This window comes from Bos indicus x Bos taurus, chromosome 20 (genome assembly GCF_003369695.1).
Source record: "Bos indicus x Bos taurus breed Angus x Brahman F1 hybrid chromosome 20, Bos_hybrid_MaternalHap_v2.0, whole genome shotgun sequence".
Taxonomy (NCBI): Eukaryota; Metazoa; Chordata; class Mammalia; order Artiodactyla; family Bovidae; genus Bos; species Bos indicus x Bos taurus.
The window spans coordinates 48,715,027-48,742,989 of record NC_040095.1 but is presented as its reverse complement, the minus strand read 5'-3'; the positions used below and the strand labels follow the sequence as shown (position 1 = coordinate 48,742,989).

Genomic DNA, 27,963 nt, shown 5'->3' with positions numbered 1-27,963 from the left:
AAGTCTTTTCAGATAATTGTGAAAATTCTTCTTTGCTATAATACTATACAAAAAATCAGTAAGTGGTAATTTCTTGAAGGTTAGCTACAATGTTGAATCTGAAACCATATCAAAAGTAAATATATGACATAAAATTTTCATATTAAAATTGTAAAAAAAAGATGCACCTCTAGTTTCCTAGAACAATTAGCCAAGATCATCATGGCTAATCAACAATTATCCTAAAACAATACTCAAGTACTAAGTACAGTATCAGTCTTGAAGTAAAATGGTTCTTGGTAAATGAACAAAGAGACACCTCCTATAACCTTGAGTAATTTGCTATCTAAAAAGAAGGAGACAGAAATACAATAAGTATAATATGTACACATATACATTTAAAATTTTAATATAATAATGTGTGATAAATAGCACAATATTTATGAATTCTTCCAAGTGTTTATTGAATACCTAAACAGACAGATATATTCTGTTTATTGGACAGCACGATGAACAAAACACAAAATCCATGCTGTCGTGAATTTCACATTCTATTTGAGAGAGACAGAAAATAATCAAAGTAACAAATTAGTCATATAACACATTAAAATGGTGGTAGTGTTAGGGAGACAACCATTGCAGTGTAAGAGCAATGGGTCAGCCTAGGGAAATTCTATAACTCTAAGTAAGGGTCACAAAGAGTCGGACACGACTGAGCGACTTTGGGCTTCACTTATAGCTCAGGGCTTCCCTGATAGCTCAGTTAGTAAAGAATCCACATGCATTGTGGGAGACCTGGGTTCAATCCCTAAATTGGGAAGATCCCCTGGAGAAGGGAAAGGCTACCCACTCCAGTATTCTGGCCTGAAGAATTCCATGGACTGTATAGTCCATAGGATCGCAAAGAGTCCCACATGACTGAGGGACTTTCCGTTAAGTAAGGTGGACAGGGCAGACCTGAATTAAGATAGCATTTCATAAAGAACCTGAGGAAAGTAAGGACACAGTGGGGGATAGAAGGAATGGTCACACACATGAAGTCAGAGGGGAACAGCAAAGAGTGAGTGAGTAACTGGGAGCTGGAGTAAATAAATGGGAGATGAGGTCAATGGTTCTGGAGAGGACTTTAGGCCATCATAAGGAGCTTGCCTTCTACTCTTGAATAAAATGAAGAAGGAGAGAGTTTAGAACCAGGGAACAATCAAATGGGAAATTCATTTTTTTAAAAATATTTCTTTGATCTCAGTGCTGATGGCGGAGTGTGAGTGGGACAAGGTGACAGGAGAGAGAACAGTTAGGGAAGTTAAGTGCTGCTAATAATCAAGAAAGCAGATGTACATGGTTCAGGTTAGCAATGGAAATGGTGAAAAATGGTGGGATTCTGTGTATGGTTTGAAGATGAAAGTATCCAACTTCTTGGATGGGGAATTTGCCCAAAAAGGTATAGTCCACAACAACTAAAAAGTCTTGGTGTTGAATGAAGCATTGGAGTGAAGAAGGAAAGACTCAGCTGTCTCCAGCAGCTAAGCAAAATTAACCAGATGCTACTATCTTAACATTATTTTCAACCTACAGGATGTCCAAGCTGGAGTGCCCTCTCTCTAGGCCAGTACTGAACTCTTACAGAGCAATAGGAAGGGCTGACAGCCAGGTGAAAAAGGATACCAAGGGTCTATTTTACCTCAAGCTCAGGAACAGAGAGCATTTGTAGTAGGTCTGGAGGGGCAACATGTGAGTCAGGGAGGTTCCCTTCACTGCCACCAGCAACTGCAGCTTGCCTAGTTCTTCAGAGCCACCCAGTGGTGCCCATCCAGGAGCAAGGCCACTGGGTAGGGAGGTACAGTACAGGGTAAGCCAGTGCCCACAGGGAGGGCTGTAGCTGGTGAAGTCATTATTTATAGATTCCTAGTAGATGTATTGATAAATGAACCTGAATATGTAGACATCCCTAATTCTCAATTCTTAATCTTATTTATTTTAGATCATCCTAAACATCTAATTTACTACTAAACACTAATTTCCTTTTACAGAGAAACTAAAGAGATTTGGGACTATAAATGAATAATGTTTGGTGCCATCCTAAAATGTTCTAAGAAAGCAAGGGTTTTAGAAATTATCACTGGTATTTATGCTCACCAATCTATAAAATGCTAATATAAAAGTTAGTTCTTGGTTGCTAAAGGAAAGTAGGAAGTGTGTTTTCAGTAAAAAAAAAAAAAAAAAGGTATGCAAAATACTAAAAAGTCATGCATGATCAGAATTTTCTATAATTGGATTACAATTAGTTAGATAAATTGATTTTGTTAGGAATGACACAGCCATAAAAAAACTGGTTAGAGCCAATTAGGTCCAAGATGGCAGAGCTGACTTTCACTAGACCTTGAGCCTTGGTATTTAGGACTCAGACGGTAAAGCGTCTGTCTAGGATGCGGGAGACCTGGGTTCAATCCCTGGGTTGGGAAGATCCCTTGGAGAAGGAAATGGCAATCCACTCTAGTACTATTGCCTGGAAAATCCCATGGACAGAGGAGCCTGGTAGGCTACAGTCCATGGGGTCGCAAAAGTCGGACACGACTGAGTGACTTCACATTCAAACATCTAATTGTGCTGTGCTTAGTCACTCAGTCATGTCCGACTCTGCAAGCCCATGGACAGAGGAGCCTGGTGGGCTACAGTCCATTGGGATTCTCCAGGCAGGAATACTGGAGTGGGCTGCCATGCCCTCCTCCAGGGGATCTTCCCAACCCAGGAATCAAGCCCATGTCTCCCACATTGCAAGTAGATTCTTCACCATCTGAGCCACCAGGGAAGCCCAAACATCTAATTACTTATGGTTTATACATTTGAGTCTACCGAAAAGTGTCTGGAACTCTTGCAGTTGTGTGACAATATCTACTTATGCAGAGAAAAACTCAGACTAAGAGCATGACTTTATCGTTACATAAATTTTCTTGGATATTTTGTTGAAAATAGAAAAAGGGGAACTGATTAACTTAATCACCATTTCTAATGACCAAAGGTTTGTAAACCATTTTATTTCTGTTATCTGAATATTTAAAACATGAAAAAGGACAACAAAATAATTACTTTTCATCGTGCTTTAAAAAGTTAGTAATAGGTATTTTGTTACAAATTCTGTTTGGGTAACTATTTTACCCGCCCCCCCCCCCCATTTGCATTAGTAGAGGAATTACATGCATATATAAAAATTACATATGATTGTTAATATTACATCTCTAGTATCTAGAACATTCTGATTTTTATAAGTGATCAAAATAATAGATGAATGAAGGAATAGGTGCATAGTTGTCTCATAAAATCAGCAAGTCACTGAGAGACATTTTTCCCCACTGCCCATATAAAAGAAATTGTGGATATAGAATAATCTATGTATTGGGCATGCCTTTGGGAGAGCATAGTGTAAGAGAAACTTACAGTCTGAGCCCATCATTATAGGTATACATTTTAGTTTCAGAGTCTCCAAGAAATTAATTATATAACACATCACCTTCATTATCAAAAAATATTAGAGTATCTGATACCAAGGACTGTCTCAATACTTTTGAAAATGATTTCTGTGAAACATAGATTTTATATTGCCAAAGAAGCCTGTTAATCAATCTTTTTAAAAAAGAATTTTTGTAAGCCTGGTTTGAATGATAGCTCACTGATTCTTAAAATATATAAAAATTGGATGACAAAGTAAATGGCAGAGCAAGTTAATGTCTGAAATTATCTGAATGAGGATAATTATAAATATTCAAATTCTAATTACTGACATCTAATAGTAATAAAAATAACTAATGCTGGAACTCTTTAAACTAATTTTCAATCAGATGAACAGTATAGTTTGAACATAAACTAATGCAAAATGCTCATGAGATACTTTCTTTTATCTTTTCTATTTTTTGCTGATTTTATTTGAATATAGCATTTTCTCTTTAGTTCAGCATATATGATCAAATGTTCTATTTCCCTTAAATTTTGTCTTTCTGACAGTCAACTTTCTGAGTGTGAGAATGGGTTCTTGGAATATAGGAAGCTGACCAACTTAGGCTTTACTATAGTCTGATGTGTCACTTAGCTTTCTAATGTGACTGTAATTTTAATTAAAACACATGGGTTGTTTTTCTTTCATGATTATATTACTATGAAAACTGAAACCTCTGTGGTCAGAGGGATGTATGTATTTTAGCCTGGAAGCTGTGGGAAAAATATCATTCAAGAAGATTGAAAAAATTAATTCTGCATTAAGGATATGTCAATATTGCCCTCTGACTCACTCCAAAAGCATACCATTTTCACTAATTGGAAAGCACAGAGATCTTTGGTATTGTTTACAATAAACTCGGCAGGGAATGTGACTTCCTAGTGTAGACCCAACAAAGTGCTCCATTTATGAATAAATCATGCTTGGATCTTGAGAAAAGAGGCATCAGTTAATGGTAGTTGGCTTCCCTGAATCTCAGGAACTCTGGATAATTAACAGTCAGTACTTCTTTTCCTTTCTATTCAATCATTCATTGACAGAAAAACAGACTTTGTTACAAATATGTAATATGTAATGGATTTCTGGAAACTTTACATAATTACATTGCTGTATCTTAATGGAATACTCAGCATTATTACTGTCATTACTAGCATTTCAAAGTCACTGTGGGAGGTAAGCATATTTTCCATTAAAAGATTATTTCAGTATGAAATCTGTCTGAACTATTATTGCCCATAAACCTGAATAGCACAAATGTCATACAAAAATAAGAAAACGTTTCATTCTTTCAGATATTATTTTAGTGAGTTAAAAACAAAATGAAATGACTGCATTGCTGGTGTTTGGGGATATTTAGCAGCAAGATGGTCATGTTTTAAATTTTCTTACATGGTAAATTTTTAGGTGATCTGTAAATGACGATCATTTTTAATGTGAAGGGTTTTTCACATATCACAAAATAGCACGACTGATTGGAAAAATAATTCTTATGTAAATCATATGGATTTGGTTACTCAATAGTAATTATAACGACTTTGTGTTCTTACCTGCATTCAGTGTAATTCTGTACCAAAATATTTAGTCCCTGGAGAATGCTTTCTTCCTAGGGGGGGAAAAAAGAAGCTAGAGACAAGGTAGTTGTAAAAACTGGTTTATTTTTTAAAAATAAATACAAAAATATAAATATAAAACATTAGCAGATAGAATTTGATGAAATGAAATTGCACAAACGTTTGTATACCAGGTTGCATATCACATCTACTAACACCACATGTACATGTTTTTGTTTTTGTTTTTTAATTTAATATACAGAACAGGATATACTTTAAAATTTTTCTTCACCTTTTTAAAAGTTTCATTTGCAAGGGCAGGGCATGTACCTAACAGAAGTGGCTTGTCTGTGAGGTTGTTTAAGGGACGACTATCCTGTTCATGATTCTGAAATTATCTTTTATTTCCTAAGATGAACGACACTAAATTTCCATAGCTTTGGCTCTTGGAAGTGATTAAATAAAATGTCGTATATATTCCATGAGACATCCTACAGGGAAGAATTAATGTAATTACTGAACAAATTAAAAAGGAAATGGGGAAAGAAAATTGTGCTGAGTGGCAGGAAAATTCTCCTGGAATATCAAACATTGTGAAGTGGAGACGGTGTGGGTCAAGTTAACTTCCTCTTGCCGGAGCAGAACAGACATCCTTGGTTAAGTGTCTTTGTCGCTTTCCCCGCCGCCGTACATCTCCGCCAGCTTGTTAAACCGAGGGCCCCATTCTCGGAGGTAATCGTAGTTTTGGTCTCCATCAGTGGTACCTGATTCCAAGGAACTCAGAGACTCAGCGATGGAGTCGTTCCCTTCGTAGGCGTAGGTAGCGAGCGAGTCGTAGGGAGGCGCCGTGGGATCCAGGTCGTGTTCCTTGAGCCTTTCATTGATGAAATCCCGGACGTCCGCGTTATCCGGGGCCGTCGGAGTCCTCCGGGGGATAAATAAGGTTTCTGGAATAATATCTCGCCGCAGCTTTTTTTCCTCAATAGCGGCCGGATTCCTCAAGGTGCCGATATCAAAGGCCTGAGTGTCCTCCTCTCCGCCACCTTCATCATTATAGCTCACGATGTTGTCTCTGATGTCTTCTTTAGACAAGATCAGAGGCTCTTTTTTCCGCTGTCTCTTCAGAGCTGCGAACAGTACTACTATAACTTCAGAAAAGAAAAAAGAAAAAAAAAAAAAAAGATGCATTAGACATCAGTCTGAAACACTCTATAAATAACAAGGGGAGGTACCATAAACCAGTTTAAGTTATTTAGGTTTTTCTGGAACAGGTTAGAATTTAGGATTAATTTTGCACTTCCTTAATTTTTGTTGCAGGGTTGGAGGGGGCGATGGGGAGAGGAGAGGGGAATGTTGAAGGATTTACTAGGATGGTTAAAGTTTAAGAACCGTGATTCTGAATTATTTTTAAAGCAATGTGTAAGAGTTTTTGAAATATTGTGACTTGCCTATTTTTCTAAGAAACTAAAGATAGTTCCTGATGGTAGATATCATTTATATTTTGCATTAAATAGTGACATAAGATATTGTATAAAAAAGACCCAAATCAAATTCAGTTTCAAATAAAACAACTGAGAAGGGCAAACATACGCCCATAGTTTTAGATTTGTATGCAATATTAAAAAGGCAGCTTTCTTCACAAGATATAAAGTATTCATATCTGTTAAATAGCTTTGATGATGGATTTACATACTTTTTTTTCTTTTGCTGTTCCTGGAGCACCTTAAGTACTGGAGGGGGAAAGACCACATTATTTAGACATTATTGGCTTAGAAATTTACCAGATTTTCCATGGAAATATATATGACTCATGAGATTAAAGGAAATGCTGGGTCACATGATGGCAAAGAGTGAATTCAAATTACTACACTGAATTAATTACAAAACATATGAATCTCAACTCACCTGCTTGCTCAGTCTCTCACTCCTGTCCAAACTTTTCGGCCCCAAGGACTACAGCACCCCAGGCCTCCCTTTCCATCACCAACTCCCAGAGTTAACTCAAATTCATGTCCATTGAGTCGGTGATGCCATCCTACCATTTCATCCTCTGTCATCCCCTTTTCCTCCCGCCTTCAGTCTTTCCCAGCATCAGGGTCTTTTCAAATGAGTCAGCTCTTCGCATCAGGTGGCCAAAGTATTGGAGTTTCAACTTCAGCATCAGTCCTTCCAATGAATAGTCAGGACTGATTTCCTTTAGGATGGACTGGTTGGAATTCCTTGCAGTGCAAGGGACTGTCAAGAATCTTCTCCAGCACCACAGTTCAAAAGCATCAATTCTTCAATGCTCAGGTTTCTTTATAGACCAGCTCTCACATCTATACAAGACTACTGGAAAAAACCATAGCCTTGACTAGACGGACCTTTGTTGGCAAAGTAATATCTCTGCTTTTTAATATGCTGTCTAGGTTGGTCACAACTTTTCTTCCAAGGAGCAAGCGTCTTTTAATTTCATGGCTTGCAGTCACCATCTGCAGTGATTTTGGAGCCCCCCAAAATAAAATCTCTCACTGTTTCCATTGCATCCCCATCTATTTGCCATGAAGTGATGGGACCAGATGCCATGATCTTAGTTTTCTGAATGTTGAGCTTCAATCTGTTTCCACTCTCCTCTTTCACTTTCATCAAGAGGCTCTTTAGTTCTTTTTCACTTTCTGCCATAGGGTGGTGTCATCTGCATATCTGAGGTTATCAGTATTTCTCCTGGCAATCTTAATTCGAGCTTGTACTTCATCCAGCCCAGAGTTTCTCATGATGTACTAAGCATATAAGATAATCAGGGTGACAATATACAGCTTTGACATACTCCTTTCCCAATTTGGAAACAGTCCATTGTTCCATGTCCAGTTTTAACTGTTGCTTCCTGACTTGCATACACATTTCTCAGGAGGCAGGTCAGGTGGTCTGGTATTCCCATCTCTTTCAGAATTTTCCAGTTTGTTGTGATCCACACAGTCAAAGGCTTTGGCATAGCCAATAAAGTAGAAGTAGATGTTTTCTTGGAACTCTCTTGCTTTTTTGATGATCCAGCGTATGTTGGCAATTTGATCTCTGGTTCCTCTGACTTTTCTAAATCCAGCTTCAAAATCTGGAAATTCATGGTTCATGTTCTATTGAAGCCTGGCTTGGAGAATTTTGAGCAATAGTTTGCTAGAGTGTGAGATGAATGCAATTGTGTGGTAGTTTGAGCATTCTCTAGCATTGCCTTTCTTTCAGATTGGAATGAAAACTGACCTTTTCCAGTCCTGTGGCCACTGCTGAGTTGTCCAAATTTGCTGGCATATTGAGTGCAGCACTTTCACAGCATCATCTTTCAGGATTTGGAATAGCTCAACTGGAATTCCATCACCTCCACTAGCTTTGTTTGTAGTGATGTTTCCTAAGGCCTACTTGATTTCACATTCCAGGATGTCTGGCTCTAGGTGAGTGACCACACCACTGTGATTATCTGGATTGTGAAGATCTTTTTTGCATAGTTTTTCTGTGTATTCTTGCCACCTTTTCTTAATATCTTCTGCTTCTGTTAGGTCCATACCATTGCTGTCCTTTATTGTGCCCATCTTCACATGAAATGTTCCCTTGGTATCTCTAGTTTTCTTGAAGAGATCTCTAGTCTTTCCCATTCTATTGTTTCCTCTATTTCTTTGCATTGATCACCTAGAAAGGCTTTCTTATTTCTCTTTGCTATTCTTTGGACCTCTGCATTCAAAAGGGTATATCTTTCCTTTTCTCCCTTGCCTTTTGCTTGGAGGTCTCAGACAAACCTCGTGCGTACCATGACCCAGAGACCTCACAAAGACTGAGACAGACCTGTGTTTGAGTGTCTCCCGAGGAGGTATGGGTCAGCAGTGGACTGCTGCAGGGGCAGGGGCTTTAGTTGCAGCATAACTGGCTATGGCATAAGCCCTCTTGAAGGAGGTCACCATTAACCCCACCATAGAGCCACCAGAACTTACACAGGACTCGGGAGACAGAGTCTTGGAGGGCACAAACAGAACCTTGTGCACACCAGGACACAGGACAAAGCAGCAGTGACCCCACAAGAGACTGACCCAGACTTGCCTTTGAGTGTCCAGGAGTCTCTGGCAGAGGTGTAGGTTGGTGGTAAATAACAGGGAGGGAACACAGCTCCACCCATCAATAGAAAATGAATCTCAACTAGCTGTATCTTAATAATAAGTATAGATCCACAGGTAGAAATGTGTATCACTCACACAGGATATTTCCCTACTCCTGTGGGAAGGTATCAATAATAATATATTTATTACTTTAGTAATCATAATAATGGTAAGAGCATAAAAGGAGAAAGTTAAAATCAATTTCCTGCTGGTTGTGTTAGTTTCCCAACCTCATCAGTATTCCCAAACATTTTGATCATAATCCTTTAAAAATTATGATTTGGAGAAACAGATGTGAATTCAATTAAATGAAGAAAGGAAAGGAAAAGATCTTACCAGGTACATATATGAATATATATATATATATATATATATATATATATATATTCTTAACCTCATTAGAACAACATTTAAAGGATATTGGATTTATTACAGGTCTAGAAAGAATGCTCAAACTACCGCACATCTCATCTCATACACTAGGAAAGAAATGTTCAAAATTCTCCAAGTCAGGCTTCAACAATACGTGAACCGTGAACTTCCAGATGTTCAAGCTGGTTTTAGAAAATGCAGAGGAACCAGAGATCAAATTGCCAACATCCACTGGATCATGGAAAAAGCAAGAGAGTTCCAGAAAAACATCTATTTCTGCTTTATTGACTATGCCAAAGCCTTTGACTGTGTGGATCACAATAAACTGTGGAAAATTCTGAAAGAGATGGGAATACCAGACCACCTGACCTGTCTCTTGAGAAACCTATATGCAGGTCAGGAAGCAACAGTTAGAAGTGGACATGGAACAACAGACTGGTTCCAAATAGGAAAAAGAGCACGTCAAGGCTGTATATTGTCACTCTGCTTATTTAAGTTATATGCAGAGTACATCATGAGAAACTGTGGGCTGGAAGAAGCACAAGCTGGAATCAAGATTGCTGGGAGAAATATCAATAACCTCAGATATGCAGATGACACCACCCTTATGGCAGAAAGTGAAGAGGAACTAAAAAACTTCTTGATGAAAGTGAAAGAGGAGAGTGAAAAAGTTGGCTTAAAGCTCAACATTCAGGAAATGAAGATCATGGCATCTGGTCCCATCACTTCATGGGAAATAGATGGGGAAACAGTGGAAACAGTGTCAGACTTTATTTTTTTGGGCTCCAAAATCACGGCAGATGGTGATTGCAGCCATGACATTAAAAGACGCTTACTCCTTGGAAGGAAAGTTATGACCAACCTAGATAGCATGTTCAAAAGCAGAGACATTACTTTGCCAACAAAGGTCCGTCTAGTCAAGGCTATGGTTCTTCCAGTGGTCATGTATGGATGTGAGAGTTGGACTGTGAAGAAGGCTGAGTGCCGAAGAATTGATGCTTTTGAACTGTGGTGTTGGAGAAGACTCTTGAGAGTCCCTTGGACTGCACGGAGATACAACCAGTCCATTCTAAAGGAGATAAGTCCTGGGTGTTCTTTGGAAGGAATGATTAAGCTGAAACTCCAGTACTTTGGCCACCTCATGGGAAGAGTTGAGTCATTGGAAAAGACTGATGCTGGGAGGAATTGGGGGCAGGAGGAGAATGGGACGACAGAGGATGAGATGGCTAGATGGCATCACCGACTCGATGAACATGAGTTGGCTTGAACTCCGGGAGTTGGTGATGGACAGGGAGGCCTGGCGTGCTGCAATACATATGTCGCAAAGAGTCAGACATAATTGAGTGACTGAACTGAGACTTAATGAAGTGAAATGAAGTAAAAGTCGTTCAGTTATGTCCGACTCTTTGCAAATATACAGTCCATAGGATTCTCTAGGCCAGAATACTAGAGTGGGTAGACTTTCCTTTCTCCAGGGGATCTTCCCAACCCAGGGACTGAAGCAGGATCTCCTGCATTGCAGGTGGATTCTTTACCAACTGAGCTATCAGGGACTTAATATGTCACCTACAAATTCATATCTTAAAGCCTAAATATATTCCCAATGTGATGGTACATAGAGGTGCAGTCTTTGGGAGGGAGGTAGGTCATGGAGGTAGAATACTCATGAGTGAGTGTGATTAGTGTTCTTATAAAAAGAGACACAAGGACTTCCCCGGTGGTTTAGTGAATGGGAATCTGCCTGCCAATGCAAGGGAAATGAATTCGGTTCCTGATCTGGGAGGATTCCACATACCATGGAGCAATTAGGTGTGTGTACCACAGCTAATGAACCTGCTCTCCCTAGAGCCTATGCTCTGCAATGAAAGCCACTGCAATGCAAAGCCCAAACACCACAGCTAGAGAGCAGCCTCCACTTCTGCAACTAGAGAAAGTCTCCATGCAGCAATGAGGGAAGACCCAGCACAATCAAAAATAAGATAAATAAATGAAGTAATTTTAAAAATAAATAAATGAAATTTTAAAACTTAAAAGAACAAATGAGGCATGATAGAGATGATTCTGTCTTCCCCGTGAGGATATAAGATGAGACAGCCATTCATGAAAGAGGAAGCATGCCCTCACCAAACATAAAATCTTGGACTCGATCTTGAACTTCCCTGTCTCCAGACTGCGAAATTTCTGTGGTTCAAGCTACCAGTCTAAGGCATTCTGGTGTAGCAGCCTGAACGAAGGCAATTATATTATTATGTAAAGTAGCATTAAGTTATGTTTTTCTCTTTTATTAACTTAGAACTGTAAGACTTCTAGCCCTCAAGCTGGTCTAAGAGAGCAAACAAGGGGCTTTTTTAAATGCAACAAAAATGAAAGTTTTAATCCATTGACAACTGTTCTTGACCTTCAAAGTGATTAAAAAATAAATAGGCCACCACCAAGAAAAAGAAACTGTTTATTCTACAAGTTTTTGAGGAAATATGACCTTTTATTTTGGCTAAATTCATAATTTGTGCCCACATATATACTTGTGATCTAATGATTTAAAACCTCAGACAGCTTGTTATCAACTAAATGATCTTATGCAATACAAAAGTTTCTAATAATGAGGATAATTAAACTTACTAAGACTGGCTTCAAAATCCCAGTTCATTTCACTGGTTCTTAAAATGTCAGGTACAATGTTTTTTGATTAGGGTCACAGGAATACTCACAATAGTTTTAAGATAATGCAACTAGAGAGTAAGCAATCTGATTTTTAATTCAAAAGCAGTTATAAAGCAATTTGCTCTGGGTTATAGAATCAACTATTGTTTTAGGGACAAGTGAACCAGATAAAGGGTTTTGTTAACATTAAACAGTAAAGAGGTGTCATAGTGAGGCCTTCATCCAGCTATAATGAGAAAAAAAGTAGAAATATACTTTACTGAAAAACTATGTACACAATGACAACAGGGAGTTGTCTGGCCTTGGCTTAGCCACTCATAAATCTTGCAAAATGTTTTAAATATCTCCAACTTTCAGTTTCATTATTTAAGAAAGACAGGTCATGACTCTATCTGATTAGATGTATTTTAATATAAACAACAATCCTGGTTAATGGATATCTAACTTACGTTCGGGGCGGGGGGTGGGGGGGTTTATTTGGGGGGAAATATTTTAATAGATGGGCTTCCCTGGTGGCTCAGCAGCAAAGAATCTGCCTGCAGCGCGAAAGACCAGGGTTCGACCCCTGGATTGGGAAGATCCCCTGGAGAAGGAAATGGCAGCCCACTCCAGTATTCTTGCCTGGGAAATTTCATGGACAGAGGAGCCTGGCGGGCTACATTCCATAGGGTCACAAAGAGTCAGACACAACTGAGACCATACCACTTTTACTTTCTTCACTACAAAAGCTTTAGAGGTGTTCCATCTTGGTTATTTCCCCCAACCAAGGGGAACTTCAGTTCAGTCGCTCAGTCGTGTCCGACTCTTCGCGACCCCATGAGTTGCAGCACGCCAGGCCTCCCTGTCCATCACCGGACTTAGCAACTAAACAACAACAGCAATTTTAATAGAAACATTTCTTACAAACACAGTGAAGTAAGCCATCTAGGAAATAAGCACACTTTCCCTACCCTTTCTTACCCAACAGAATGATGATGCAGAGGAGAATGGCGATCAGAGCCCCTGTGCTGAGCCCGGCAGGCAGGAGCAGGGCCTCGGCGCTGCAGGACTGCATGTTGCCTTGGTTGTCGCAAGCACACACTCGGATGGTGAGTGTGCCGGTGCTGCTCTGAATTGGGTAATCGTTGTCCGAAATCACCACGGGCAAGAGATAAGTGCTTATTTCATGTCTATTGAATCCATTTTTTCTGGTTAAAATTCTGGCGGTATTATCTAAAATAAATTTTAACGAATTAAAATTAGCTGGGGACAATGGATTTGTCTCATCCTGATCACCATGGTTTAACACATAAATATGATAAAAAGGTGTCTTTTTAAAACACAAAATTGTTATCAAATGTATACACGGCATTTGGATATAGATAAGATAAATAAGCTAGCTTGAGGAGTCAAGGCAATATACATAAAATAAATAAGATAGTTTGAGGAATCTAATAGCATGATTACTTACTAAACTTTTAACTAATTCTCACACATGTTCAAAATGGTGGATTTTTATAAGCGGATTATTTATCAAGACTATAAAGATGGTAGCATATGATTTTTCAGTTTTCAAAAAACATAAAATATTATGCATACCAAAGAAAAAATCATAATAAATGGTTTTTGTTTACAAATGTATGTGTCCACACACAAAAAACACATTAATCTTAATATTCATGAAGAAAAATATTAGGTAGTAGCACTTTTAGAATCAATAAAACAGTCAAAAACTTTCAAAAGTCCCAATATATGAAGAACAGTGAGCTAATTACTTATTTTTTTTAAACTTAGATTTCCACCCATTAAAATTAATTTAGTGCATAATTTAAATAGCTGGTGGAAGACACTAATGTAAGAGTACCTGACAGACATACTGAAAGAAGTAGGGACTTAATCTAGCCTCTACTACCTAGTACATTGCTACTGATATGTCCTTTATCTGATAACTTATCCAGTATCCTCAAATCTGGGTTGTGAGTTAATAATATTTCTTTAGCTTTATATAACAAGTACTGAAAAATAAATATACATGGATGATAATTTCACATTTTGTCCAATGTGCTGGGTCTTGTTTAGCCACCCCACAGGGCTGTTTAAGATGCCAGTGTAGGTAAGGGAGTGTTCGGCAATTGCTAAATCAAAGAAGCAGGTTAGAAAAATTGTAAAAGAAGAGGGGTGAAAACATTTTTGCAATATACTGGTTGAACATAAAGTAATCATTTCCAAAATTTTAGCAAGAAGTTAAATCTTACTACATCAGTAGATTACTACATAAGCTAGGAAAGTAGACTAGCAAAACAGATGGGCACAAGCAAATTTAATAAATCAACTGTAACCCTAATAATTTTGCAATTTTGACTTCTCTTCCAATAAGTGTTAGGATACAGCTCTTCCTTTCACAAACCTACACTAAAATAAATCATTTATATGCATGTGAGTATTTTTATAATCTTCTTGCTTAGACGTTTTTAACTTTTCAAAAATTTCAAAATCTTAATTTTACCTACAATAGCTTTGATACGTTAAAGAGTCAACAGAAGTTTTACAATCCACCTGCGATGAGGGAGACCTGGCTTCGATCCCTGGATTAGGAAGGTCCCCTGGAGAAGGGAAAGGCTACCCACTCCAGTATCCTGGCCTGGAGAATTCCATGGACTGTACAGTCCATGGGGGTCACAAAGAGTCAAACACGACTGAGTGACTTCCAGTTTAACCATTCTATACAAATCATTTTATTAAGTATTCAGAAAAATCATCATAAAGCTTTTGATCTGTAAATAAGTCAAAAGTGAGGGATTCTTAAGCATGGGATACCAAGTGTAGTATCACAGAGGCAGGAAATGTATTTTTAAAACAATGAAAAATTAAAAGATTTTTAAGATGAGGCTATAGATAAATGCAAGGGTATTTTTTCAAGAAGATCAACTTTAAGGTCATGTCTGTCATTGGAATTTCTTTCAAAATTCACCCATTAATAGAAAGTAGTGAATTTATGCAAGATTAGATCAAATATTTCATCAGACTTTACTGGTATTCTAGTTATGTTCAGGTTTGTATTCATATGGCTTCAGCCTTAAGATCAGGAACTATACCTAATATAGGAAAATGGTACTATTTATCAAAAATTAATTAAGATTGGCCTTAAATTGTTTCCCCAGTAACTGTGAAATGCCGTGATAAGACAGTACTATTTCAAGTCTCTATTCCTTTTTAAAATTGAGAAGTGGCTTGTTGAGATCCAGGGCTCAGTTTAACAAGAATATAATACAAGTTAAAATACAATTAGAAAGAGGTTCAATATTGTCAACTCAGTACAAAGAATGCCACGTCTCAATACTATGTATAAGTTACCAGATTCAGCAAATTAAAATTATGGGTGTTGTTTTTCTGATATTCAGATGTAATTGGGCATTTTGCATTTTATCTACCAATTCTATGTTAATTTTTCCAATCACAATTATTTTAGGGGTCCAAAGGAGTAGAATGGCTTCCCTGATGACTCAGGCAGTAAAGAATCTGGCTGCAATGCAGGAGACCCAGGTTCCATTCCTGGGTCAGGAAGATCCCCTGGAGAAGGGAGTAGGAACCCGCTTCAGTATTCTTGCCTGGGGAATCCCATGGACAGAGAAGCCTGGCAGACAAAGTAGTCCATGGGGTCTCAAAGAGTCAAACACGACTGAGTGACTAACACACACAGAGGGATAGAAAACATAGACATTTCAAAAGCTCAGATTTAGTAAACAGATGTTACCAACTGATGCAATCCCTTCAACTGATTTGTGCAAAAATCCTATGATATTAAAAATGAGTAGTTGCTCAGTGTAAAACTATCCATTATCCTAAACTGCTTTCTGAAAGCCCACCAGATGTACTATAGCAACCTCGCTCTGCCAGTATACATACATGGAAAGTATTGTACATATGCCAACGTAATTATTAGATTTCTTGCAAGAATATATAATTATATCTATAGCAGGTCTAAAACAAGCATACCTGTTTTGTTTCTGCTTTTTTTAAAAAAAAAGAATTCAATAAATATGTTTAGTATTTTTGATCACGTATAAAATTCATATGTTACATAGGAAAATAGTGTATCTCGTCTTTGCCAACTGTTTTTGCTCTCAGTTCCCTCACAGGCTAATGTGGCTGCTTTTTTCTTTTATTTTCTTTGTCTCTTCTAGGCCTTTTGACTATGGTGAATCTGTTGTTGCTAAATCTCATTGAAGTTTCCACAAGAGTCTCACCAAGACATTCATTTCCCTGTGTGGCTTACTATTTTGTTATAGGAACTGATTATTTCTGGCCTTTCTGAAGTTTGCAAGATCCAATGTTTTCATTAATAACCATATACTGTCTTCTTTCATGTATTTTATTATTTAAAATTCAACAAAGTAAACTCTGTTATGTAAGAAATTACCAAAATATCTTATTAAAAATCTAATGAAAACAAACCTTTGCAAACAGATCTGTAAATTAATATATCATGTATATGTAGCTGTTAACTTGGAGAAAATTTCTTGTTAAGTCACCTTAAATCATAATGAACCATTATAAAATTTACCTTCGTTGTCTTGTACTGTGAAGTTTGGATTGACAGCAGCTAAACTGAAGAAAAATTTCTGTCCACCTAAAGGATCATCTTTGTCTACTGCACTTATAGTCTGTATTAGCTGCAGAAGAGAAAAAAATGTACATTTATCAAGCTTCCATGGGTAGAATCTTCTTTATAATATTTAATTTTTAGTATCCAATTTGTCCAACATTTTTTAAAGACAATTATTTTCTTCCTTATAAGCATGCACCTTTATTTCAGTTATTCTATACTTTTATTACACAACAACAACACTCTCACTCTCTCGATTTTGTTTCTGTCTCTTTTTTCTCACTGTCAATTTCTCCTAAATACTATCCATTTTTTAATTAAAATAATGAGCAATAACATAGTATTCTTTATAGTTTTAAGAATTTAGATATAACATTTGAGATAAGTAGGTATTTCATATATGTTTAAACATTTATCTAGAGGAGTTATTTAATGTAGGAAAATTTAGAAAGTTATAATTATAGCTTCCTTCTTCATCAAAAATAAAGTGAAAACTATTCAAAGAATGTGAAAATTTTATAGAATCATTATGCATAACTTTATAAAGGAAAGAAAAACATTATATATTTTAGAGTAATCATCATTTGCACTCTCAATAGAATTATATATTTTTTAATTCAACATATACATACTATGGAGAATGGTTATTTTATAAGGGTTAGCTCTGATTTATTTTAGGATAAGAGAATATAAGAGACTAGTAACAAAATATAACACCTCATACAATGATCATATCACATTTTGAACATATTGTATAATAATTAATATTATACATATATAACAGCTATATATTGTTGCATATATATCGATTTTTCTTCAACTTATATGTATAATAACATTTTATGTGTTTTCGCATGTTTTCAAGAAGGCTTCAAAGTTGTTAAATATGTCAATGCTTATATAAATGGTCAAATTGATTCTTAAAGGAATATACTTTTTACTGCATTAATTTAATATTACATGGATATTTGATGGAAATGTTTGTTACTGGTGTTTTGTTGATTAAAAAGGGACTCAATCTCTGGGAGTTGGTGGATGGACAGGAAAGCCTGGTGTGCTGCAGTCCATGGAATCTCAAAGAGTCAGACACGACTGAGTGAACTGAAATGAAGTTTAAAACTGTAAAATAATTAGAAAAATAAATTATTTTAACTATTCCATATTAAATTATTTTTTCTCTTATACTGTTCTATAAAAATAAAAATGGAAGTACTCCCTAATCATTTACTTCAAAGTGATGCAAGAAATATAACTGGACCAAACAAAGAGAAATATTTATCATTTAGAAATAAGTAGCAGAAAATGGCAACCCACTCCAGTACTCTTGCCTGGAAAATCCCATGGACTGAGGGGCCTGGTGGGCTGCAGTCCATGGGGTAGCTGGGAGTTGGACACAACTGAGCGACTTCACTTTCACTTTTCACTTTCATGCATTGGAGAGGGAAATGGCAACCCACTCCAGTGTTCTCGCCTGGAGAATCCCAGGGACGGGGAGCCTGGTGGGCTGCCGTCTATGGGGTCATAGAGAGTCGGACACGACTGAAGCAACTTCTTAGCAGCAGGAGCAGAAAAATAATTTAAAACGTGAAATAATTCAAAATATTTCTTTAAAAATATAACATCATTTTATGATTTTTAGTGGTAATTTAAGATTAAATAAAGCAAGAATTTATGGCTAATGACTTATCCATTTAATAAAAAACAAAAGATGGTACATATATAAAGCAGTTAATACAATCTTTCAGAGTTTGCTCAAACTAATGTTATTGAGTCAATGATATTAAATATTATTAAAATATATTTTATTTACTAAAGGAGTAAGTCATGCCTGAGAGAAAATGGAAGAAAGAGAAATAGCCAGTCCTCTCTTCTGCCCTTTCCCAAGGTCCTCTGACTATGAAATGGAAAAATTAGGAGTCTGGTTGCCTCATTCAATAATTGTTGTTGTCCAGTCGCTAAGTCGTGTCTGACTGGGAACTCATGCACTGCAGCACACCAGACCTCTCTGTCCCTCACTATCTCCTGGAGTTTGCCCAAGTTCATGGCCATTGAATCTGTGATGCTATCCAACCATCTCATCCTCTGCTGCCCTCTTCTTCTCCTTTTGCCTTCAATTGTTCAAGCATAAGAAGGGACTATTCATACATGTAAATTACATCCTTTTCCCAGGGGGAAAGTCTTCTACCCTTCAGATGGAGAACAGACAAGAAAAGAGTGTGGTGCATGCTAAATTGCTTCTGTTGTGTCTGACTCTGTGCAGCCCTTTGGACTGTAGCCTGCCAGGTTCCTCTGCCCATGGGATTCTTCAGGCAAGAATAATGAAGTGGGTTGCCATTTCTTTCTCCCAGGGAATCTTCCCTACCCAGAGATCAGGGACTGAACCCGTGTCTCTTATGTTTCCTTCATTGGCAGGTTGGTTCTTTAGCACTAGCACTATCTGGGAAGCCCCAAGAAAGGAGGAGGGGTGGCACTTAGCTTTATTTCTGTCTCACTGGGGGGTCCCAGGTGACGCGGGTGATAAAGAATCCACTTGCCAATGCAAGAGATGTGGATTTGAACCCTGTGTAGGGAAGACCCCCTGGAGTAGGAAGTGGTAACCCACTCCAGTATTCTTACCTGGAAAATTCCATAAACAGAGGAGCCTGGCGGCTACAGTCCATGAGACCACAAAGAGTCAGACATGACTGAGCAACTTAGCACACAAAACATACTCTCACTGTGTCCACACCCCAAATGAATGGAATTATGTTCCATACTGATTAAATGCTGCTCTTAAAGAGCACATAATTTAGAGAAGTTCTGGGTAGACTGAACTACTATCTAAATAACTAAAGCAAATCCAGAAGTTCCCCAAAGCTCCTACTTCCCTGGAAGGAGGGAAGACAGACTTAACAAATTAATTTCAAGAAAGGCTCAGTAAGGAAAGACTTTATCAAATAACTATTTTGATTTTGCCTGCTAGGATGACGTAACCTAGAATTCCATCAGTGAGTTTAGTTCAAGCAAACATGTTTCTGCCTATGAGACCAAAATGACATCTAACAAGCTGGTCTTATTAAAAGTAACTAATATGGGAGGGGTTTGCACATGCAGCCAATTAGACAAAAATTAATAATCATGTTCTTCCTGTCAAGTCTGTCAAAATAGACGACTTTTTAAAATTAACATCATCTTTGATTTTCCCTCAATATACCAACTTGTTTTTAAAAGTTCAAAGAATATGAAATTACTGAGCTAGATATAGGTTCAAAAAAAGAAAAAAGGCATAAGGAAAATAAACAAACACAATCCCTTATTTTGTGTATTTTGAATACATTTGGGAATGAATATTTATAATTACTCAAATGCTCTGAAAAGATAGCTCTTGAAAATCAAATAGAATAACCATAGAGGGAGCAATGTATGCAGCAGTTTCAAAGTGGGTAATTCATCTCCTACAGAAAAGGCTTCAACTTATATCATGCTGAGCCTGCCAAGCACAGAACTATTTGGAATGGTATTTTTAGGGCACACTGTTTCATGAAGAAGTAGGTCGGAAGTAGCTAAGTCCTTTAAATATTCCAAATTAAACATTTCCATAACATTTTCAACTAAAAAAAACGAATCCAATTGCAGCAATTTTACCATTTCAGACAATAGACAGGCTATTGAATTCCTGTTAGAATCTTCCGAAGGAAGAATTTATTACACAATATAATTTGCATAAAAATGTAACAATGACATTGATGTTTATAAAGAGCATCAAACGAAGTCTAAACACAATACAGTTTCGTAATGGCTTCTCTTTCTTTAATAAAACACGTTTGATTTCCAATTATTATTTATAACATGCAGCTCCCTTCTGTGAAAACGGCACTCAAACCAATTAAGACCATTTCTTTCAACCATACAGGCTGGCGCTTTTCAAACAACAGAATGAGCCCACTGAGGAAAAGATTTGAAGAGTTATAAACAAAGCTGGTATAGGAAGAATGTTCTAAAGGACGAAAACCAAGTCATTAAGGACTTTATGTGTTGCTGTAATGATGAAACACAAGTCTAAGCCTTAGGAGCGAGTTCTTTTGCCCTGCTCCAAAATTGTATTTGCATATGTTGGAAGAGTGATGGAATGTTTTGATGATCTCAAGTATTTGTGTTTTCCCCAACTTTCATTTCCTGTCTTGCAAGCAGTTACAAATATTTATCTAATGACACATCAGCATTTCTTTTCCCTTTTGTTTATACATTTGTCTTTGTTTTTGAAAGTTAAAAAGTTATTTCCTCTTACACCTTAAGTTTTGCAGCTAGTATTTCATATCTGCCTGCAATGCAGGAGACTCAGGTTCGATTCCTGGGTCAGGAAGATCCCCTGGAGACAGGAATGGCTATTCACTCCAGTATTCTTGCCTGGAGAATTCAATGGATAGATAAGCCTGGAGGGCTGCAGTTCATGGTATCTCAAAGAGTAGGACACGACTGAGCAACTAACACTCACTAACTAACTTGGCTTTGCTATTTGTTTGTTCTAATTATATTTCTGGGACTTTCAATGAATGATTTTATCTCTTTGCTCATTCCTCTAAAGATTAGGAAAAGAAAAATATTTGAAGTGCCCGTTAAAAATCTTCCTATGCTTTTAAATCCTATGGGTGCTTACCTGTCCTGGTCTGGCATTTTCACAGACAAAAGTATCATAGAACACAGCAAATTGTGGGGCATTGTCATTAACATCCAAAATTCTCACGAAAACAGCCACTCGAGTCATCTCTTTGGGATTGTCTGAAAAAGGAGAGGAAAAGTTTGTTTAGGAAGACACATTTTTACACCAGATTTATTTTATATAAGCATCTTGTAGATATTAAAGGCTCATGTTCAAATAAGCATCAACTTAATCCTATTACTGTAATGAACAAATGCAATAAAGAAAATTACTACAGAGCCTAATTAAGTAGTCATGAATTCAGCTATTATTGGGCTCAAGAGTACTATTAATATTTTGAAAAATCTTTTTAAAAGCACGATCTAGTGTAATTGATTTCATGTAATATTTGTGTCTTCACTCTCCAAATGTACAACATAAGAACAAATATTTATTAAATCTTTATTATAGATCATTAGATTTCTTAATTTATACCTTTTTTTTTTGGATAAAGAGTAGTATTAGATAAATCAGTAATTCGCCTGAGGTCATCTTCTATGTGGTAGTTGTTAATTACAACCTACCCTTCTGACTACTTTTATCACTAAAATATATTTCAACAGCTACTGTCAACTATCCTTTTGGAAATTTTACTATATACCTACTATCAAATTGAATGGAAATTTACAACAAAACACAAGATTTTAAATGTTTCATTAATAAAATTGTTAATTGTACCATTTCATCAATATAAGCTCAAATTTGTATAACAATATTAGTTCAATAGTTACATGTAGTATAATAATCATTATTTTTTTGCCAAAATCAAGATCATCAAAGTTTTCACATAAAAACATGCATTTTTTGTAAATTTTAAAATGTAATTTTAAAACATGTCTGTTTAGCTTATCCTTGGATAACAAACTCATATTAATCATAACTGTATTTTCCCCTCTAAGGATTTTTCCAGGAACTTGCACTGATATCCTGAGAGTGTTTGGGCATCTTAAATTAAGATTATAGTCATCAGCCTTCATGATCTCAAAATCTCAGTCTCTGGATATAGTTCAAGTTCTTTGTGAACTCTGGCAAAATCAAACTCAAGATCAATATAAAAGAAGAAAGGAGTAATTAGCTAAAAATAAAGCAAAGCAAAAAAAAAAAAAAAAGTAGGTGAGCTGGGGGATAGTAACCATCTTATTAAATGGCCTCTATCTACATGGGTTATGAATAATGATTTTCCCTTTGTGAAATTTATTTGAATTTCTAATTTTGTCTAAATAGTTTTCAGATACAAGGGTTAAAAAAATCTTCTCAGGTACAAACACGGAGTACCTCACAACACAAAATAATTTATTTCTCCTTCCTTTTCTTCATATAATTATAATGTAACTAAAATAATGAAATCAGCAGTTTCAAAAAGTAACATCTAAAACTAATTGTTTGGCAGGGAGGCAGACAGAATTCTAAATCCATTTGAAATGGATTTACCTTTCTTTCCTCTTTTCAAGAGAAGATTTAAAACACTTCCCTTCTTTAACACTATTGTTCAGTCCTCCTTCAACCTTCTTAACCCCAAAATATTCAGCTCTCAGGTTCTAATTTCATATTTGCCCATCTACTGCTACATGCTTTCACTTCTTAGTATGTCAGGTGGTTATTAGAGTTTAGACTCTGGAGTCAGACTTGATTCCCAGGTTCACCATTCATTCAGTGTTTAACTTTGTCCAGTTTACACTCTTTCTCTAATGCCTCAGTTTACTCAACATGAATCAAAATAGAACTTCTGATCTTATGAAGTTATTTGAATAACTAGGTGAGTGAATACAAGAAAATTTCTTATCAAAGTATCAGTTCGTTGGTAAACACTCAACACTAATACACGTTGTTATCGGGGGCTTCCTGATAGCTCAGTTGGTAAAGAATCCGCCTGCTATGCAGGAGACCCCGGGCTCATTCCTGGGTGGGGAAGATCCCCTAGAGAAGGGAACAGCTACAGATTCCAGTATTCTGGCCTGGAGAATTCCATGGATTGTATTGTCCATGGGGTTGCAAAGAGTTGGACACGACTGAGTGACTTTCACTCTCAATACACATTGACTAATGTTATTAAGATTGTCTTTATTATCACTGTCATATGCTCTTCATTTCCTTACATTGTTTAAAAGCTTAATCTATCTCCATACAAAGCATCTACACAATAAAAATACATCAACTAGTTTTCTTACAGTTCCTGTGGGTCTCAGGAGGAGTACTTTTGGGGAAAAGTGGAGAGAAGAGAAAAATGCTATTTTTTCCACTATTTTTCTACTTCTCTTATTCCTAAACCATTTGCTAATACCCAGAGGCATAGTGATTCACCTATAAATGAATCCTCAACTACCCAGAGTTACTTGTTGCTATGGGGAAGAGTGGGGAGGTATGATTCATATTTTCTAGAATGTGCTCTTTAACCTACTTTTATAGTTAGGGGACATAAGCAAAATGTTTTCTTTCAATACAAAGTCTTGACATAAAAATAACTCTTTTGTTGGTAGCAATTCACTTTCTAACTGTGCCACAGAAGCCAAGAAAGACGGAAAAGTTTCACATCTAAAAAAATTGCACTGTCAGTCCCTTCCCTAACACAATACAGAGATTCTCCAGCCTCTTTACACATAACTCAAGGCTCTTCAAATCAAAAGCTAAATCCACAGGGATAAACATGCTTTGTAAAGCATCAGGCCTGGAGTCATCTATTCAAAAAAAACAGTGCTTACACTAATCTTTTTACTGGCAGATGTGGCAGCTTATGTATAAATAAAAATATAAAGCCTTCCCAGGAAGCATCATACTGAATAGGAGCCGGCTTATTTTTACCACCTGAGCCTCTCGGCCGTCCGGCAAACTCTAGTGTAGCGAGAATTTGTGAGCAATCTAGGATCTTAAAATCTATGTCCTAAGGTAAAACCATGCCACATAGTCACAGGCTTTTCTATACCTCCAGGAAGAAGAAAATATAAATCGCCATGTAGAAATCCCAGGCTTTAGAAAGAAGTATCTTTTGTACCTCCTTAGGGCAAGAGTTTCCACTAATAAGGAAGCAGGTATAGAAAATGGAGCCCTTAGTCAGAAACTTTGCTCTGCTATTCTCAGAATGTATTGCAATGCTTATAGTTTAATTCTGATATGGTTATAGGAACTCATTGATTTCTACAACCCTGTGTTTTACAATCCCTGATGGTGACCTTAGTTTTAGATTTTATATTCTCCACATAGCATTTAATTTTTTTCCCCAAGAAGAATAAATTACTCCATGGTATAATGCACTAAATGACTGCCTAGAATAGAACTTGCCATATGATATGATACACTGCTAAGGAATGTAGAATTAAACTGTTAGAGGCAGGATCTGGAAAAACATTGATAAGATGTACATTTTTAGGTCATTCTGTACTGTTCTGGATGAATGGCACACTTAGTGTTCAAAATCTAGCAAAAACCATGCCCTATATGCTGTTTTCCCTCTCACCCTCATTCCATTTAATAATCGGAACAGCGTGATGGGCCCCTCACTGTGTGTGGTTTGGCAGGTAGGCATTTCCAGCAGTTACTCCATAGACTGGTTTTACTTAAGGGCAGAAAGTAGGTTTAGTTCTTAAAACGAAGAACATAATTGACTTAGCTTTTTTACAGAATTGTAATTATTTCAACTAGCTTTAGAAGTTAAATTTCTCAAAGTATCTGAAACGGAAAATGCAATTCCTAGCTCATTAGGCTTGAATAAGGGGCTTGACTAGAGCAGAGAGCACAAACAATCGTGATTTTGGAATAATCAGACTGGATCCTGTCAGGCATATTTAACATTGTGATATGGATACAGATACAGAAATAAAATCTTTCCTTAAGAAAACCTCAAAAATTCTTCAGTTCACTCTGAGAGGTACAGCCATTTATATTTCATTATGGAAAAACTGGATCGTTTGGATGGTAGAATTCATCTATATTTCAGAGCCAGATGTAAGAAAAAAATTAAGTCTAGTACTTTCTCTTGAGGCATTAAGTTCATTGCTGATGATCAACCTAGCCCAGCTCCATCCTTCTGGAGCTTGATATTTCAAATCCAGTGCCCTGCCTTCCAAATCTTGGGATGATTACTTCAAATAACTTGACCTTGATATGTATTTGTGGATTCAGCTTACTTTTTCAGATCTGAAATGTATGGTCTTTTTTTTAAACCCCATGATTTAGTCCCTCATTAATGCTTCTATGTAAGACAGAGTTGCTGTATTCCATGCACATATCATAATACAGGAATCAGAAACCATAAACAGGTTTGCATGTGTGGACAGGGCTTGCTTCAGGGGCATGTGCAATGGAGCAGGGCCTCACATTCAGAAGGCCCCACCTTTATTTAATGCTCTGCTGTTGCCATCTTAAATTTCTTCATCATATTTTAACATGAGGCCTGAGATTTTCATTTTACAATGAGCTCTAAAGATTAAGTATCCCAGTCCTGTATATGGGTAAGAACATTTGCAATTGGAGACAAATAAGACTTTGAATGGGCCTCCTAGGTGGTGCTAGAGTAAAGAACCTGTCTGCCAGTGCAAGGAACACAAGAGATGCCCGGGCTCTGTTCCTGTGCTGTCAGGATCCCCTGGAGGAGAGCATAGCAACCCACTCCAGTATTTTTGCCTGGAGCTTCCCATGGACAGAGGAGACTGGTGGGCAACAGTCCATAAGGTCACAGAGAGCTGGACACAGCTGAAGTGACTTAGCATGCATGCATGACATTGAATGCTGGCTCTGTCTGATACTAGTTGGGTGAACTTTTATAAATTAAGTATAGAATTAAGTATTAGATCTAAAAACAGAATGACTAGTTTCAAATCCCAGTTTTATTACTTCTGGCATTGTGACTTTGGATAAGTTACTAAAATCCCTGGAGTCTTACTTCATACTTTGTTAAATAAGGTCAATACAAATATTAGGAAGAAAAAATTGATTTAAATTTCTTAGAATACCTGTTTAGAGTGCTTAATGTTAGCTATTATTATGGATACCTTTGTTTCTTCACCTGTTAAAAAGAAGTAATCATATCTATCTCTGTGTTTAATGTTAAAAAATGGACTTCCAGCATTTCAGCATAAATTTTAATTCATTGTGTCCATGTGATGAATTTAATGCATTTCCCTTTCTCCCAAAGAGAATATCTTTAGTTTCTAATTCTAGATCATTTTTATTAGTTAATACTAAATGTAGATCTGTGGATGCCCACAGCTATTTCTCAGTATATATAGAAACTATTAAAAAAATTATAGGTGTTTAGGAGCCTTTTCAAACCTTAGATTAAAATTACAATTCATTTGTGCAATGAGATGGAATTATTCTTAATATAAAATAAAACCTAAAATTATGCTAAATATGATATACATAAAATTCATCTTACTGATTTCAGCAGCTATAACAGTAAGATTGTGCCACTGAGATAGTTCACGGTCAAGTGGCTTTGATGTATAAAGGGATCCATTTCCAGAATGTATGTTAAAGATCCTGTCAAGGTCAGTGTGGCGATCCAAGGAAAATCTGAACATAGAAGGCAGAGAAAAATACATGGCAGTATTATTGATGGCTTGCAAGAGAAAATGGTGAAATGTAGAGACACACATATAGTGATATTTAATAATTTTAGGAAAGTGCAAAGTACTGATCTAGAATGCAGACTGTGTCATGGATTTATCATACACACATACATACACACACACAGACACACATACATACACTTACACACATTGACCCTCTACCATCTCCCCAAAACCTCTTCCTAAGGCTAAATTTACTTTTACAGTGCATTTAAATGCTGGTGTTCTCAATGTTTTATGTTATTAAGTCATTATGTATTGCATATTTAACTGGCCCTGATGTATTTTATCCACAAAGCTTAGAATTACAAGTTTTACCCTACCAATTGAATTTACCTAATGATTGTTAATCCTATTAGAGAATTATTACATGGGTCAAATACAAAAAAATCATTCCCAGAAGCAAAGTTTCGGAGTAAGAATATTGGAGATGTTAGTTTCCTCAGAGTAGTAGGTCATCAATTTATGACAGTGTTCCAAAGTTTCAAAGTTTCAATATAACACCTGGTTTGCCTCAGTTTCTTACCTACATGTGTCACTATAAAATGTATACATTTTAACCAGAAATATTTTGAGTAAAAATATTTGGGATAGGAGATTCTAGATATTTTATCAAATAAAATCTTAGTGTATGTATTTAAAACACAACTATTCTGCAAATTGATTAAAGGCATAGTGTTGAGTGTTATTCCAAAGCCTAACAACAGGTTTATCCATCAGGATGATGTAGTTGGTATAAATCCCATTATTTTGGAGATTGTCAATCAAGGTTTAAAAGAGTAACTCTCATTGGTGGTTCTTGCCACTTCACACCCCTCATGGTTTATGAATATCTTGAAATTCTGGAGGTAGCAAGCATAATCCCCCAAGTTATCTTTAATGTTCCCTATTAAAACATTTTAAAAATAAAGCAAGATAGACATGACAAAACTAGGAGTAATAAGTTATGGCACATATTTTCCTAAG

At 36.6% G+C, this 27,963-nt stretch overlaps 1 protein-coding gene across 3 annotated transcripts in view; it reads right to left on the bottom strand.

Moving 5' to 3' along the window:
* Positions 1–5,104: 5,104 nt before the first annotated feature.
* The window catches only part of CDH10 (cadherin 10), a 186,576-nt gene continuing 163,717 nt past the window's right edge, over positions 5,105–27,963 (bottom strand). Inside the window, exons 8-12 of one of the 3 annotated variants that reach the window (XM_027520259.1) lie at positions 26,805–26,941; positions 21,392–21,513; positions 16,714–16,822; positions 13,131–13,382; positions 5,105–6,167 (exon numbers count right to left, since the gene is read on the bottom strand). In XM_027520259.1, the coding sequence (XP_027376060.1) occupies positions 5,677–6,167; positions 13,131–13,382; positions 16,714–16,822; positions 21,392–21,513; positions 26,805–26,941 (1,111 nt within the window). In that variant the 3' untranslated portion in view covers positions 5,105–5,676. The remainder of the gene's footprint in view (positions 6,168–13,130; positions 13,383–16,713; positions 16,823–21,391; positions 21,514–26,804; positions 26,942–27,963) is intronic. The other 2 variants (XM_027520260.1, XM_027520261.1) reach the window with 2 other exon arrangements.